Raw genomic sequence first — 17240 nt, 5'->3', positions numbered from 1 at the left:
GATTAAAGGTATCTTGTACAATCAAGAGTAAATAAAGTTACTTTACGATAATATCATATAAACTTAATAACTGATAGAAGGGGTATATAAATCCTAAAACAGGGGACAGCCAGCAGAGTTAGCTCTCATAGCTCAGTACATGGGACAGATAGAACATAGCAACCGAGCGGAAGAGCGAATCCATCTGAGGAAGACCAAAAGCTAAAGAAGAGAGATTGTCAAGGTGGACCTGAAGGTCTTTTCAACCAACCAGGAGAATCCAGAAGCAAGATGTTTTTACTTTTCTGTAAAGACAATGATTGCATCTTTTAAAAGAAAAAATATAATAATAAAATAACTTAAAAGTTTTAACCTGAAACTGTGGTTATTACAAAGTTTACTTTACTTACTTAGCAATGCGGAGCCCAGGATCGATGCTACTAAGTGGTAAGTAGTTAAAATTCTTCTATGAAAATATGGGTTATACCGGGGGATAACTTGAAAATATAGTTTGACCTGAATAGCACCCACCTAAGTCTGCATCGGAGTCAGGGAGTGAGATTCCCTGTTCACCATTTAAAATGTCTTATTGACCCTTTTTGGTATAGGGGGAATTCTAAGAATAGTGGTGAGTTTTTTACTTCAGGTCTCAGGTTTGATTCCCGGCTTAGGTCACTGTCTGTGCGGAGTCTGCACATTCTCCCCGTGTCTGCGTGGATTTCCTCCGGGTGCTCCGGTTTCCTCACACAAGTACCAAAAGACATGCTGTTAGGTCATTTGGACATTCTGAATTCTCCCTCAGTGGACCCGAACAGGCACCGGAATGTGACAACTAGGGGCTTTTCACAGTAAATTCATTGCAGCGTTAACGTAAGCCTGCTTGTGACACTAATAAAGATTATTATTATAATTTACCAAAAAATTGTCAATAGCTTTTATTTCTAATCCAAATTTTCATCATGTGCATTGGATCAAGCAAAACGTACATTTATATGGCACCTTGGTGAAGTGAGACTTCCCGAGGCATTTCACAGGTACAGTATCAAACAGAATTTGACGGCAATAACTTGGTTGAAGATCGAGATTATAGAAGCTCCCTAAAGAAGAAGAGATAGTGAGAAGTAATGAGGTGGACAGGTTCATGAAGGGAACTCCAAAGATTCAGGGCAAGGCAGTTGAAGGCATGGCTACTGTTATAAGAACCCCTCTGATGTTAAATACAAGGGTATCCCAAAACCCAGAAGAGTAACTTGGAACACTGTATACTTCAATTTGGTATAATGTGAGGAAAGATATGCAAACCAGGGAGGAACAGTCCAGCCATTTTGTGATCAATTAATAAAGAATGTTTATTAACTTAAAAGAAAGACACACGACAAGAGGGGCAATAATACGCTACTACAGTACACTGATGGCTGTACACACACAGTGTCTCATGAAGTTACCCCATTGTTCCAACTACCTGTGTGCCCTGAAATCACAGACGCCCTTTTTTTCCAAACAACGTCCAATATTATATAACTCTACGAGCTAAATCCAGCCGATCATTACCATGCACAGGTCATTTGTTTATGTTTGGCAAAGTTGTCTTCAGTTTCAGTGAAGGCGTAATCTTCTCAGGTCAAGTTTTGGATTTTAAACAGCAACCTTTTGTCAATAATTTATTTTCGGGAGGCTGCTTTCTGCAGCTGGGTGTAGCTATGATGGTAGCTGTTTCTACTGTGTCCCTTTCTTCAGTTATCTCAATGAATATATCATTTTTTTCCATTTGATGTTACCCACCCTGTGAATCCGGCTTTGAGCACATAAGTGCCAATTCCCTCATCTCTGCACTTACCAATCCCCTTTCATCCCCTATATTGTATCCCAATTTCATTTTTTCAACTCAATTTTCCTCAATCCTTAACACTACCAGTGGGAAGCAATGCAAATTGGGAATGCGCGAGAGACCAGGTTCGAAGGAGGGCAGAGATTTCAGAGGGAGATAGGGCTGGAGGAAGTTACAGAGGGAGGGAAGACCCCGGTGTGCTGGGCCTCCTCTCAAAATTGTGCCATTTAGATAATTCTGTCTCCTCATGTTGTTTCTTCCGAAGTGCATCACTTTACTCCAATCCATGTTAACTTGCATCTGCCGTGTTTTTGCCATTTTCACCAGCAGGCAATATTCTCCTGGTCATTGTCATCTTGTTCTTTGTGGGAGTTTCCTGTGTGAAAATTGGCTGCTCCAATTCCTACAGTATTTCAAAAAGTATTTTCATTGGTTCTACAGTGTTTTTCGATCTGCCAGGGTTTTGAAAGGTGCTTTTTAATTGCAATTTTTTCTTTCTTGCCGAGTCGCATTTTCCACCACTCAGCCTTTCCTCCCCTTTATTTGAACAGGTGTGCAACAGCCGCAATCTTTTATTTCTCTGGTACCAATCTAGTCAAGAAGGAGGATTGAAAGATTGTAGTCAGATCTTCCGTTATCTCCATTCTGGCTATCCTCAGGAATCCTATCTTGTTAACTTTGAGTGATGGCAACCTATTTAGCACCACTTTTCGATTTAATTTTATTATATTCAGTTTCTCTGCTCCCCACTCGTCTGCTGGAAAATTATCTTCAAATCTGTGGGCACAGGTTAAATGTATTCATCATGGGTGGCACGGTAACACAATGGTTAGCACTGTCGCTTCACAGCTCCAGGGTTCCAGGTTCGATTCCCGGCTTGGGTCACTGTCTGTCTGCATGTTCTCCCCGTGTGTGCGTGGGTTTCCTCCGGGTGCTCCGGTTTCTTCCCACAGTCCAAAGATGTGCAGGTGAGGTGGATTGGCCATTCTAAATTGCCCTTAATGTCCAAAAGGGTTGGGTGGGGTTGCTGGGATGGCGTGGAGGTGTGGGCTTGGGTAGGGTGCTCTTTTCAGGGGCCGGTGCAGACTCGATGGGCTGAGTGTCCTCCTTCTGCACTGTAAAAAGAGTCTATTCCTTCTATCTCCTTATTTCCTTTTAGAATAGTAATCTTTATTGTAACAAGTAGGCTGATATTAACACTGCAATAAAGTTACTGTGAAAAGCCCCGAGGCGCCACATTCCGGCGCCTATTTGGGTACACAGAGATAAAATTCAGAATGTCCAAATTACCTAACAGCACGCCTTTCGGGACTTGTGGGAGGAAACCGGAGCACCCGGAGGAAACCCCACGCAGACACGGGGAGAACGTGCAGAATCTGCACAGGCAGTGACCCAAGCCGGGAATCGAACCTCGGACCCTGGGCGAAATTCTCCTACCCGCCCCACCACATTTCTGCCCCGACCGGCTGGCGGGAGTCTCCGTAACACCGGCCAGTCAATGGGGTTTCCCATTGTGGGACAGCCCCACGCCGTCGGGAAACCCCCGGGCGCCGGCAAAACGGAGACTCCCGCCGGCGGAGAATGACGCCCCCTGTCACTGTGAAGCAACTGTGCTAACCACTTTTATTTTTTACCTCTATTTGATATTTTAAATTTTCCTTTCACTTTTTATATGTTTATTAAAGATTTGGGAGTTACATTCTATGTTAAAAGCTAATCCTTTCTCATACTCTCTTTAATTATTTTGTGACATTTAAGAGTCAACCACATTGCACCTGGAGTCACAGGTAAGATATTATTGAACTTGTTTACGCAATGGTAGCATCATTAGGTTTTTTTCCCCCAGATTTTTATTGAATTTAAATAAATTAATTTGAACCCGGATCCCCAGAGCACTGCACTGGCTCTCTGGATTACGAGCCCAGTGACAACACCACTGGCCTTTCCCTATCCCTTGAAGTTATCCTGCTTGTTTTTTTCATTAATATTCTGTCCCCGACATTTGTCATAAACCTCCTTTTTTCTGTGTTATTTTAATTTTGAGTTCCTTTCCCATCCAGAGAACATAAGCTTCGAATGTATCATCTTTCCACTTTCTAGGAATATGCATGAGTTGCATCTGAAGTGGTTTTGCCTCAAAGGCCTACCATTCCCATTTGCTGTTTTCCAGGACAATCCTTTGTTTCCAGTCTACCTTCACTAGAGCTTGACTCAAATCACTGAAATTCTCTCTTGCGTTGGGTATTTTCACTTCTAATTGCACTTTGTTCCTTTCCAAATCTACTTTAAGCTTAATTATATTATGATCAATATTACCCAGATGCTCTGTGAAACATATCCAGCTGGGCTAAAGGGCCTGTTTCCATACTGTAAACATCTATGACTCTATTTTCTTCACACAGAGGGTGAGTATCTGGAACGGGCTGCCAGAGGCAGTGGTAGAGGTGGGTACGATTTTGTCTTTTAAAAAGCAGTTAGACAGTTACATGGGCAGGGTGGGACCCTTGGCACGGGCCAATGTCAGGTGCACCAGGGGTGAAAGTAGTCGTGAAGTAAGATTTTTTATGCTGCTGACAAATATTTTGAAGCAATGATGCGGGTGAATGCCAAGTTTTATGTATATGTATATGGAGTTACTGATGGGAAGGTGGTAGAAACCTTGACAGGAATGAAAAAGCCAAATGCATTTCAAGCATAACCATGATGATTATAGGGAGGCCTGGACCATCAGGCAGTAAACTTCATTGTTTCTCCACAGTTGGATGAGAGAAGTGATGAGCTGATGACCCGGTGAAAGGACAAGGATGGCCTCAAAGTTCATGATGGCATCCTGTGAGCCTTCCTCCAGATGGAAGATTCTCATGCCAGCTTAGGGTAAGTGGAGATACCCCAGCCTGATCTTGGCAGAGGTTGCAGAGGTCAATATCTTTGGGGCCATCGAGAGGACTTGGACACAGGAAGTGCCTCAATGACCTTTTATGATCTGGTAGGGTGGGTGAGACACTGTTATGGAGATGTCCATGCATAAAGGGTTGTAGATGGTTCCATGAGGGTGCTATCTTGTGCACTGACCAATGAAGTTAAATGCCCATTAATTGATACTTTCAAAATGGCGGACAGAGTCCTGATTTCAAAGTCTGCCCACTTGCTGTATTATTGCCAACTGGTGTGATGACATTGGGATCATGACCTGAGGTCACCGCACTGGATATTACGTTGCTGGGGGATGTAAACACTCAAATTTTCACAAGACACAATTCAGCCTATGCATTCCATCTAATTCTTGCTCTTTCTACACTTTCTCCACCAAGTTAGAATGGGTTGAAGGGTTATGGAGAACGGGCAGGATGGTGGAGTTGAGGCTCGGATGGGTTTGGTACAGGGATGTGCACACAATGTGCTTCAGCTCCTCTGGTACATTATTTAACACTATTTTGTTTTACGGCTGTTTAATAGCTGAACTAACTCTAACTCTTGAAAATACTAACCAATAATATAAATAACTTAATCTCGATGGTGAAATACTTACCCGCTTTATCTGTTGTTCATTGGGCTTCACCCTCCACACTAGTTGTGATGCCACAACTTCAGTTTTTCTCTTCTGATTGTGCGATTTAAAAAAAAACATTATTCATTCATGGGTAGTAGATGTCACTGGCTGGGCCAACATTTATTGCCCATCCCTAATTGCCCTTGAACTGTGGCTGGCTAGGCCCTTTCTGAGGGCATTTAAGAGTCAACCACATTACTGTGGATCTGGAGTCACATGTGGGCCAGACTGGGTAAAGATGGCAGATTTCCTTCCCTCAAAGACATTAGTGAACAAGAGGGGTATTTTACAACAATCGACAATCAATTCCAGATTTTTATTGAATTCACAATTCACCGTCTGCCATGGTGGGATTCGAACCCGGTTCCCCAGGGCATTACCCTGATCTCTGGATTACGAACAATACGACTACGACATTGCCTCCCCTAATGACTCGAGAAACACATTGGGGGTTTCCAGTTGCAACAAAGGGGTTTATTGATAAAAGGCAAAGTTGGCAACAATACAGACACAGAACACAATAGGATGGATCTTGTCTCTTGGGCTCCGAGGTCCACACTGCCCAGACCCCTGCTCTCAGGGCCTCGCGCAAACTTGCTTTTGGCCATGTTTCGCACGCACCCACACGATTGGCCCCGAGCCGGTCACATGGTCCGCCAAGCCTGCCCCCCAGAAAGGGGCCGCACTGCCACCTGTTGTTTTGGAACTATCTCCATCATTCTCACATGTCTCCGCTCTACTTCATCTTCCTCAGTTCTCTTGTGATACTCTGTCTGGAAGAGAAAGAAAGACTTACATTTTTGTAGCACCATTCACGATCTCATGCCACCTCATTGTGCTTTACAGCTAATGAAGTATTTTTGAAGAGTAGTCGCTGCTGCAATGTCAGAAGCTTCGTAACTAATTTACACACAGCCGACTCCCGTCAACAACAAGGTGATCACGATCAGGCATTCTGCTCCTGTGACATTGATTGATGGATAAATATCTGCCACAATTCTAGCGATAACTCCCCTGCCCTTCTTTGAAATAATGCCACGGGATCTATTATGTCCGCCAGACAGGGCCTCGGTTTAACGTCTCCAGAAAACGACGGCACCGGCGACAGTGCAGCACCCCCTCAGCCTTGATCTTTGTGCTCAAGTCCTGAAGTGACACTTGGAGTTGCTGAGGTGTGAGGGTTACCAAATGGTAAAGAATAATAATAATAACAATAATAATGTTTAATAATAATCTTTATTGTCACAAGTAGGCTTACATTAACACTGCAATGAAGTTACTGTGAAAAGCCCCTAGTCGCCACACTCTGGTGCCTGTTCAGGTACACTGAGGGAGAATTCAGAATGTCCAATTCACCTAACAGCACGTCTTTCGGGATCTGTGGGGGGAAACCGGAGCACCCGGAGGAAACCCACGCACACACGGGGAGAACGTGCAGACTCCGCGCAGCCAGTGACCCAAGCCGGGAATCAGACCTGGGACCCTGGGGCTGTGAAGCCACAGTGCTAACCACTGTGCTACCATGCCGCCCACTACTATGCCGCCCAACCAGAATAGTGAAGAAGCATCAATTATGTGACTGTGGAAAGAGATGGGCCATCGGTTTAGCTGATTTTAACTCAATTCATTTGAAAGGTGCGATATAAATGTAAGCTGAATGTTGCAATCATCTCTGTGGCAACAAATTTGGTGGAATTCTGTGTCACGCTATGTTGATTTAGTGTCGCCTTGTTTTTACAGGTAGATCAATGCAAATAGTGACAGGTAGAACACATAACGAGCACTGAAGTCCTGAGGTGACAGGCTCTCTCCAGGAGGTAGTATTATTGCTTTGAATTTTCCATTGTGGGCAGTATAAATCTAGTCCGGAATGTCGGCGAATGACTTATTTTGTGGGTGAGGAGGGGGTTTGGCGTTGGCGGTGGCGGTTGTGGTTGTGTATATTTTTCTGAATGTGTGAGTCAAGATTTGTAATCTTTGTAAACTTGTGAAGCTAGAATGCTTTCAGGAAGATTAGGCTATTCTAAGAATCAGTAAATGAGAGTTAGAGACGGATCAGATTTCAGAGAGGGCGGGATCAAGCTCCACGGAATCTTTTGCATAATTCTAGAAATTCTCATTGATGTTAATATAAACAATCCAGCAGGTACCATCAGAAAGAGCAAGTTCATTCCGAACTGTCAACACAGATCGCTCCTGGAGTGAAGGCCTCTAAAGTTGGAGCTGCAATGGAATCTCTACAGCTGCTCATCCTCATCGTATTGCTCTGCATGGCTCCCAGAGGTACTGTACAATTCAGATAGTGAGCGACACAGGCCATCAATAGACAGTGGATTCAGTGAGAATTTACTGTACAACAACAGTGAAGACTCACTAACCATAGGCTTATTTTGTATCTTATACGTTTCCCAGAGGGGACACTAACTGGTCATATTAAAGTATGAAAGGGCAACATTTGTTTCTAGGCAGCTCTCGCTATTGATCAACTTATTTCTGCTATTCAGAAATATTGATGTTATTAAGGAGTAATTTTAAAATGTAAGATGGAAGAATAGTGAGGGAAAAAAAATGAAATGCAGAGTGCTATGTGTTTGAATGTGTAATTCAGTATTCAAAGCAAAGTAGAGATTTGTTCGTTGTACTCTAATTGTGATCGCTGTGTATATTACATATGTATGGATATTATTACATACAATATGTATGTCCAATGGAGCTGTGTTGACAGAATGTGCAGTATTGTAGAAACTAATTTTTAATCTTTGATTATTTTTACTACATCGACACCGGATTGTTATTCACTGTCCTCTTACTTTTCTTACAACTGAATACACCCACACACACACACACACACACACACACACAACATTAATCTTTAGTAACCTTAAATGCACATGCGATAGAAGCAAACTGTAAATGCCTTATGAACGTATAATTCATGAAGTTCAAACACAATGCAGGTCGCATTTCTGCGGCCTGGATCTCAATTTGTTTACAAAATAAATTTTGAGTGTCCAATTCATTTTTTGCCAATTAAGGGGCAATTTAGCGTGGCCAATCCACCTACCCTGCACATCTTTGGGTTGTGGGGGCGAAACCCACGCAAACACGGGGAGAATGTGCAAACCCCACACAGACAGTGACCCAGAGCAGGGATTGAACCTGGGACCTCGGCGCCATGAGGCAGCAGTGCTACTCACTACACCACCGTGCTGCCCTCTGGATCTCAAATATAAATCACAAACTCACTCAGATTTCATGTCAGTGTTTTCACCGAGTTGAAATGTTGGATTGGAAACTGCCTCACAGAAGATGGCGATAATGCTGAAGTCTAGAAATTTACTAACAATGATCTTTATTGTCACAAGTAGGCTTACATTAACACTGCAATGAAGTGCATTAAGATTATTAAAACTTATTAGTGTATATGTATATATTTGTGTATCATCTGGGTGAAAAATATTTAATACCCTTAGTTTAGCGAAGGTTTTAGCCTATTTATTTTACTTCTAATAAGCACAGAGAAACTTCACTTTTGTTTTTTTAACAATCCACCACCCCACTTTCAAAGCAACATGTAGATTCACCCGTTGAGCTGTGTTTGAGAGAACTACGGGTGGGATTCTCCACTCCCGCGCCAAAGTGCCCACGCCATCGTGAACGCCGTCGAGATCCACGGCGGTGCGAAACGGCCCCTATCCCGACCGATTCAGGGCCCGATAATGGGCTAGGAGCGGGGCCACGTCATTTACACGCGAAGGCCTTGTCGCCACGTAAAGGCGGCGCCGCATACATGACGCGGCTGGCGCCGCATAACTGCCGCCACCCGCGCATACGTTGTTGCCGTCCTCTCCGAGTCCGCCCCGCAAGATGAGGTCAGACGGATCTTGCGGGGCTGCGGAAGAAAGGAGGTCCTCCTTCAGAGAGGACGGCCCGACAATCGGTGGGCACCGATCGCGGGCCAGACCCCATTTGAGGCTCCCCCTGGTGCAGGTTCCCCTCTCCGCCCTCCGCAGGCCGCCCCCACAGCGTTCCCGCGCTGTTCCCGCCGGCAACGACCAGGTGTGGACGGCGCCGGGGGGAACCCGCCGTTTTGGCCTGGCCGCTCGGCCCATCCGGGCCTGAGAATAGGGGGGGTGGTGGAGAAAAATTGCCATTTGGGGTGTCTCGGGCGATTCTCCGGCCTGCGCAGCGCGGAACTCGACGGGGCCGTTCTCGCCGCTTGAGAGAATCGCGGGAGGGCGTCAGACCGGTGTCGCGGGAAATTTTGGCGACCCAGGCAATTCTCCCAACCGGCGCGGGAGTGGAGAATCGTACCCTACATGTTTACATATACGTGGATATTATCCAATATACATACACAGTGATCGTTTGACAGAATGTACGCTGTTGTAGAAACTGATTTTTAATGTTTGATATTTTTCTCACTGAAGCAAGGCTCGCCGTATTGTTCTTGCTATCCTCTTACATTTCCTACAATTGAGTATCCACACAAACACAAATATATACATATATACCGCTAAGTTTTAATAACCTTAAATGTACGTGCTTACTCACCATAAACAATTATTTACTGAAAGATTGTGGCAATTAGGTTTCAACTGAATGATGGTATGACGCGTAGTCATTAAAGGCAATATTTTGTGTGCTCGCACTTGTGTATTAAGCTTCCAGTTTCTGTTGTTAATTTCCAATTACCTTTAATTGTTAACTCAGGAAGGAAATAATTAAAATCTAATTTATTTGCAGTCTTTAACAGCTGCTCCGAAAATTATTTCCGTTGTTGCGCCCGATGCAAGACACAACAAAAGCTGCCTGACATTATTCAAAGCAGCGTGTTTACTTCTATATTTAAAAAAATCTATATTCAAGTGAGAACTTTTGCATTAAATAATTCCTAAAGTTGTGAGTGCCACGGAGCCAAAGCATTTGCTCAGTTTCTCACTGTGATTGAGAAATCAGGCAGAATGTTTTCAGGTCAAGAATTGAACACGCACTAACAGATTCAAAAACAACTTCTTCCGCACCCCCCCCCCTTCCCCCCTCCCCCCGCCCCCGTTCTCAGACTCCTGAATGAACCTCTTATGGACTGAACTGATCTCTCTCCACATCTTCTTTAGCGTTGTAGCACTATACTCCGTATGCTTCACCCGATGTCTATGTCTATGTATTAACATTGCATATTTAGGATTGCAACATGTAGATTCACCCGTTGAGCTGTGTTTGAGAGAACTATATACGTGGATATTATTGTATCCAATATACATGCATAGTGATCGTTTGACAGAATGTACGCTGTTGTAGAAACTGATTTTTAATGTTTGATATTTTTCTCACTGAAGCAAGGCTTGCCGAATTGCACAAGTGGCTAGCACCGTGGCTTCACAGCTCCAGGATCCCAGGTTCGATTCCCCGCTGGGGCACTGTCTGTGCGGATTCTGCACGTTCTCCCTGTGTCTGCATGGGTTTCCTCCCACATTCCAAAGACGTGCAGGTTAGGTGGATTGGCTATGATAAATTGCCCTTAGTGTCCAAAAAGATTAGGAGGGGTTATTGGGTTACGGGGATAGGGTGGAAGTGAGGGCTTAAGTGGGTCGGTGCAGACTCAATGGGCTGAATGGTCTCCTTCTGCACTGTATGTTCTATGTATATCCGATATTTCTTCATGTTTGAACTGATGTGCCGGGACTGTATGCAGAACAATATTTTTCACTGTATCTCGGTACATGTGACAAATAAACTTCACTGTACATGTGACAATAAATTTAAATTTAAATCTAAATTGCTGGAGCTTGGGGGACAGCCATTTACTAGTTCATTCTCCATGACAATGCCTTGATCATTCAGTGTTGACCTGCCTGGTTTGAATTTGAACAAAAGTTTGACAGTTAACTGTTTCCGGGTGCATTCTCCAATCAGCACTCTCTTCTCATGCAGTGTAAATTGCTGTTCCTTGTACTATTGGTATTCTTGTGAATTGTAAAATATGTTGCCAGGGAAGCCTTCTGTACAAATGGATTGAAGAGGCAATTAGTAGATGGAATTGGTTACTGACTTGCTATCAGGAGCACAGGTCTGTATTTCCATTGGTTTTTCTGTCAAGAGAGGTGACTGAGAGACACAGTGAGTGGGAGAGTAGGCAAGGTTGAGCTCTGAAGTAACGACGAGCCTAATAAAGGCCTTGCTCCATTCTCCAGAAATACGATGATTCCATTTATCAAAATTCAGAAATAAAACTAAATAAGTCAACAACAGAGAAACCTGCCAAAAGATCCAGAGGGGGATGAGGAGAAACCTTTTCAGACAGTTTGTGGTGATATTCTGGAATGCACTGCCTGACATGGTGGAAGCAGATTCAATAATAACTTGCAAAAGGAATAGAAAAAGTACTTGAAGGGAAATATATGGGAAAAGAGCAGGGGAGTGGAACTTGCTGAATAGTTCTTTCAAAGAACTTGCACAAGCACAATGGGTCGAATGGCTTGCTGTGCTGCTATGCATAGAAACTTGCAACAAAAATGGAAGCAGGAGGGGGCTGCACGGTGGCACAGTGGTAGCACTGCTGCCTGCGGCGCTGAGGAACTGGGTTCAAATCCCGGTCCCAGGTCACTGTCCGTGCGGCATTTGCACATTCTCCCCGTGTTTGCATGGGTTTCACCCCCACAACCCAAAGATGTGCAGGGTAGGTGAATAGGCCACACTAAATTGCCCCTTAATTGGAAAAAAAGAATCGGGTACTCTAAATTAACAGAAAAAAATTAAAAGCAAAAACAAAAAGAAGCAGGAGGAGACCATTCGGCCCTTCGAGCCAGCTCCACCATTCATTATGATCATGGCTGATCATCAGGTTCACTACCCTAATCTCGCCTTACCCCCTATATTGCTTTAGCCCCAAGAGCTACATCGAATTCCTTCTTGAAATGACACAACGTTTTGGCCTCAGCTACTTTCTGTGGTAGTGAATTCCACAGATTCACCACTCTCTGGGTGAAGAAATTTCTCCTCACTTCAGTCCTAAAAGGTTCATCCCTTACCCTCAAACTATGACCCCCTCGTTCTGGACTCCCCACCATTGAAAACATTCTTTCTGAATCTACCCTGTCTTATCCTGTTAGAATTTTGTAAGTTTCTATAGGATCCCCTCTTCTAAACTCTAATGAATATGATCCTAACTGATTTGGTCTCTTCTCATATGACAGTCCCGTATGGTTCTATGGCTTCTATACTGACTGGAGGGTGGGGAAGGTGTGGGGAGCATGATTGTGACCGGCCATGGAATGGGATCCAGAGTTTCCACTGGATTTATATTTTTTTATTAAACCTTTTCATCCAATTCATCCAATATTCTGAGGATATATGTTCAAATGACACCACGACAACTTGTGGAATTCCAACTCAATTAATTAAATCTGGAATCAAAAGCTAGTCTCAGTAATAGTGACCATGAAACTATCATTGATTGAAATAAAGGCCAATCTGGGTCACTATTGCCCTGTAGGTAAGGAAATCTGCCACACTTACCTGGTCTGGTCTACATGTGCCTCCAGAGCCACAGAGATGTGGATGGCTCCACTCACAACTTGAGCAAGTGAGCAAATGAATGGCAGATACAGTATAATTTGGATAAATTTGATAATAAAAATAGGAAGGTAGATTATTATCTGAATGGCCATAAATTAGGAGAGGGGAATGTACAAGGAGACCTAGGTGTCCTCGTACACCAGCTGCTGAAGATAAGCATGAAGGTACAGCAGGTGGTAAAGAAGGCAAATGTACGTTGGCCTTCATAGCGAGAATATTCGAGTACAGGAGCAGGGAAGCCTTGCTGTATTTATACAGGGCCTTGGGAAGGCCACACCTGGAATATTGTGTGCAGTTCTTATTTGAGGATGGATGTTCTAGCTATAGTGGGAGTGAAGAGAAGATTTACCAGACTGATTCCTGGGATGGCGGGACTGATTTATGAGGAGAGATTGAGTTGGTTAGGATTGTATTAACTGGAGTTCAGAAGAATGAGGGGGATCATCGAAACCTGTAAAAGTCTAACAGGAATAGACAGGGTAGATGCAGGAAGGATGCTCCCGATGGTGGGGGTGTCCAGAACCAGGGATCACAGTCTAAGGATACAGGTGGACCATTTCAGACTGAGATGAGGAGAAATTTCTTCACCCAGAGAGTGGTCGGCCTGTGGAATTCGTTACCACAGAAATCAGTTGAGGCCAAAACACTGTTTTCATGAAGCCAGTAGATATATCACTTGGGAGATCAACAGATATGGGGGGAAGGCAGGATCAGGCTCTTGATCCGGATGATCAGCGACGATCATAATGAATGGAGGAGAAGATCTGAAGGGCGGAATGGCCTCCTCCTGCTCCTATTTTCTATGTTTCCATGTGTCCCTCTGAATTGGCTTAGCAAGCCACACAGTTCAAGGGCACTTATGGATGGGCAACAAATGCCGGCCTTGCCAACGACGCCCAGATCCCATCAAAGAACAAAGATAAACAAAATCCTGCCCGACAGCCAGTTAAACTGACAGATTGAGCAAGAAAACAAATGGCAGGAGGCTGAAACCTTGGACCATTGGGAAACCATTCCCACCAATCAGGCTGCAGATCTGAGGTGGGGTTTGTCTCCAACCCTGGGGGGGAGCTAGACAGAAACCACAACTGGGAGATGGCAGGCGGAAGGTTCCTTTGAAGAGCCAGGACAAGAATTCCGGCACTTTTCCTGGCCCACAACGAGTGTTATGAAAAGTCTTCCACAGCTAATAGTTTCTGCTTCTATTTCTCTGCTACATTCCCAAGAAAATAGCCAGCACTGGTTGAAATACTTCCGCCTCCGAATTTCCGATTGAGGTCCCGTTCCATGTGTAGCCCCCATGGCCACTCATTCCAGCCCCTCATTGGGTTTTAATACCAAGGCCTGAGATTCGGCAGTTTGGCTGCCAGGGGATCAAACCTCTGTTCGCGCAATACTCCATTGGGCTTGCCTTTAGACCGGTGACACCATCTGGGTGTGTTCGCCCACTGTCTCTGTTTGCCTGCTGCCTGCTTTCTGCTTTGACAACCTTGACTTCCCCTTTTCAGGAAGGTGCTGCTTTCAGAGTCAGAAGAGGCGCTCCGTATATTCCCAAGTGTACGAAACAGCCACAGCAAGAAAGCTGACTGAACCCAAGAGTTTATTATCGAAGAATATCACCGAGGTAAGGCTGACTCTCGGTGGTTTGCAAAGAAAAAAGCGGCTGATTTAAATTTTGTTTTGAATGTTCTGGCTCTTCTCATCTTGTTAATGTTGGTGATCAGATTTTCTTCGTAGATTCATTCAAGTGATGTGGGCATCACTGGCACGCCCAGAATTTATTGCCAATCCCGCGTTGCCCTAAGAAGCCAACTTCTTATCCTGTTATGGTCCATGTGGTGAACTATCAAATCCTGACAGTGCAGAAAGAGACCTTTTGGCCCATCAATTCTGTACCGACCCTTTGAAACAGGACCCTGCTTAGGCCCACTTCCTCACTCTGCCCCCGTAACCCTACCTAAACTGCGCATCTTTGGACACTAAGGGGAACCTCAGCATTGTCAGTCCGCCTAATCTGCACATCTTTGGACTGTGGGAGGAAACCGGAGCACCCGGAGGAAGCTCACGCAGACACGGGGAAAAGGTGCAAACTCCACACAGTCACCCAAGGCCGGAATTGAACCGGAGTGCCTGCCACTGTGAGGCAGCAGTGTTAGCCACTGTGCCACCCATGTATGCCCACGGTGTTGTTAGTTCGGGAGTTGAGTTACATGTGGTTCTGAATGGCAGAAGCAAAAAGTAAAATGCAGTCCCTACTACTCTGCCTCTGTGTTTCGCCCAACTTGAGAAAGAGCCTCTTAGGACTGAGTTGAGGAGGAATGTCTTCACCCAAAGGGTCGTGAATCTGTGAATTCCCTGCCCAGTGAAACAGTTGAGGCTACTTCGTTAAATGTTTTTAAGGCAAAGATAGCTAGACTTTTGAACAGTAAAGGAATAAAAGGTTACGGTGAGCGGGTGGGTAAGTGGAGCTGAGTCCACAAAAAGCTCTTATTGAATGGCGGAGCAAGCTCGAGGGGCCAGATGGCCGACACCTGCTCCTAGTTCTTCTGTTCTTTTTACATCGTGATGTAATCTTTCGATTTTCCTGCACTAAAACTAATATTTTCCTCGCAACGCTATTCCCCAGCGAATTTATTAATGGCGTAATGGTAATGTTACCGGATTAGTAATTCCGAGGTCTGGGCTGAAACCCTTGGGATGTGGATTCAAATCACGCTGTCACGACACCCTGGGCTAATGCGTGGTCAATTTAAGCCTCACTTGACCCGGAGGCGCAGCACAGGTGGAATAACATTTTATATTAATACTCATGGCTTTGGTTGAGTTAATGTGAATACAGTCACCGGTTTAGTAAATTCAAACCAAGCAACCAGTCATTATTCACAGTAATTATAATGAAATAGGCAAAAAATACAACTGGCTGCCTACTATCTGATTCCCAACTCGCCCCTTTCTAACTCACCCCATCCCCTGTACACACACACACACACAAGTAACACAGATGGGAAAAGGTGGTGGAGAGTGAAGATAAATTGTAATAAAATAAAAGGGATAAAGGATCTTTGATTCAGATGGATGACTTCCAGTTAGTTTCTTTCTCAAGGTTAGGTCTTCAGTTGGCTACTTTCTTTTACTTCAGCTTGTAACGATCGTCACTGCAGACCGACGAAGACAGCAGGCAACTGACAGGAGAGACAGAGGGAGGCCCCTCTTCCTTTGAGATTGTAGAGGTTTCTCTCCCAAAAACAAATCTGACAGGGACCAATCGCTGACTATTTGCCAGGCAGAACACTGTCCCTGGCCAGCCCATTGGTCGGCGTTTAACCAATTGAACTGATTCCCTCCAGTCTGCTGGGCACCAAAGCATCCCAAACACAAATACAAAACTTGACAACAACGTGTTGCAGGCAGCAAGCGGTTTGAAACTCCACTTGCTTCGCTCGACTTAAAGGTATGTCTCAATTGGCGATCCACGGAACGAAAAATAATAAAGGTGAAATATAAAAAGGGGAACAAAGGAAGTAACAGGAAGGAATCTTCCACCACCAGGCCCAGCTGGTGAAATTTGAATTGTATTAATATAATCTGTAATTGAAAGCGAATTTCAGTAATGGCAACCATGAGTGAATGTTACAAAAATCTATTTACTTCACTCATGCCCTTTAGGGAAGGAAATCTTCCATCCTCTCGTGGTCTGGATGCCAGAGCAATGAGGTTGACTCTTAACTGTCCTCTGAAATGGCCCAGCAAGCCACCAATTCAAGGGCGATTAAGGACAGGCATCGAAAGCTGGCCTTGCCAGTTACACCCACATCCCATGAAAGAATAAATAAAGCAAACTGTTAAAAATAACATGGCGTGATTCAGATTTCCTCTGATGGTATCCCACTGGACAGGCCCTTGCACCTTCTCCATGCCATGATGCCACCTTAGTTACTGTAAAGCAGCATATTCTTACAGCACAAGAGGAGACCACTGAGTCCGGCAAGCCCATGCCAGCTCTTTGGGCGGCATGGCAGCACAGTGGGTAGCACAGTTGCTTCACCGCTCCAGGGTCCCAGGTTCGATTCCCCGCTGGGTCATTGTCTGTGTGGAGCCTGCACGTTCTCCCCGTGTCTGCGTGGGTTTCCTCCGGGTGCCCCGGCTTCCTCCCACAAGTCCCAAAAGACGTGCTGTTAGGTGAATTGGACATTCTGAATTCTCCCTCTGTGTACCCGAACAGGCGCCAGAATGTGGCAACTAGGGGATTTTCACAGTAACTTCATTGCGGCGTTAATGTAAGCCTACTTGTGACAATAATAAAGA

At 44.7% G+C, this 17240-nt stretch overlaps 1 protein-coding gene across 1 annotated transcript in view; it reads left to right on the top strand.

Moving 5' to 3' along the window:
- The first annotated feature begins 7096 nt into the window (after positions 1–7096).
- The window catches only part of LOC140409636 (snake venom metalloproteinase BjussuMP-2-like), a 52736-nt gene continuing 42592 nt past the window's right edge, over positions 7097–17240 (top strand). The window contains exons 1-3 of the mRNA XM_072497970.1: positions 7097–7174; positions 7501–7640; positions 14444–14559. Of these exons, the coding sequence (XP_072354071.1) occupies positions 7586–7640; positions 14444–14559 (171 nt within the window). The 5' untranslated portion in view covers positions 7097–7174; positions 7501–7585. The remainder of the gene's footprint in view (positions 7175–7500; positions 7641–14443; positions 14560–17240) is intronic.

This window comes from Scyliorhinus torazame, chromosome 3 (assembly GCF_047496885.1).
Source record: "Scyliorhinus torazame isolate Kashiwa2021f chromosome 3, sScyTor2.1, whole genome shotgun sequence".
Taxonomy (NCBI): Eukaryota; Metazoa; Chordata; class Chondrichthyes; order Carcharhiniformes; family Scyliorhinidae; genus Scyliorhinus; species Scyliorhinus torazame.
This window is presented reverse-complemented; position numbering and strand designations above follow the sequence as displayed.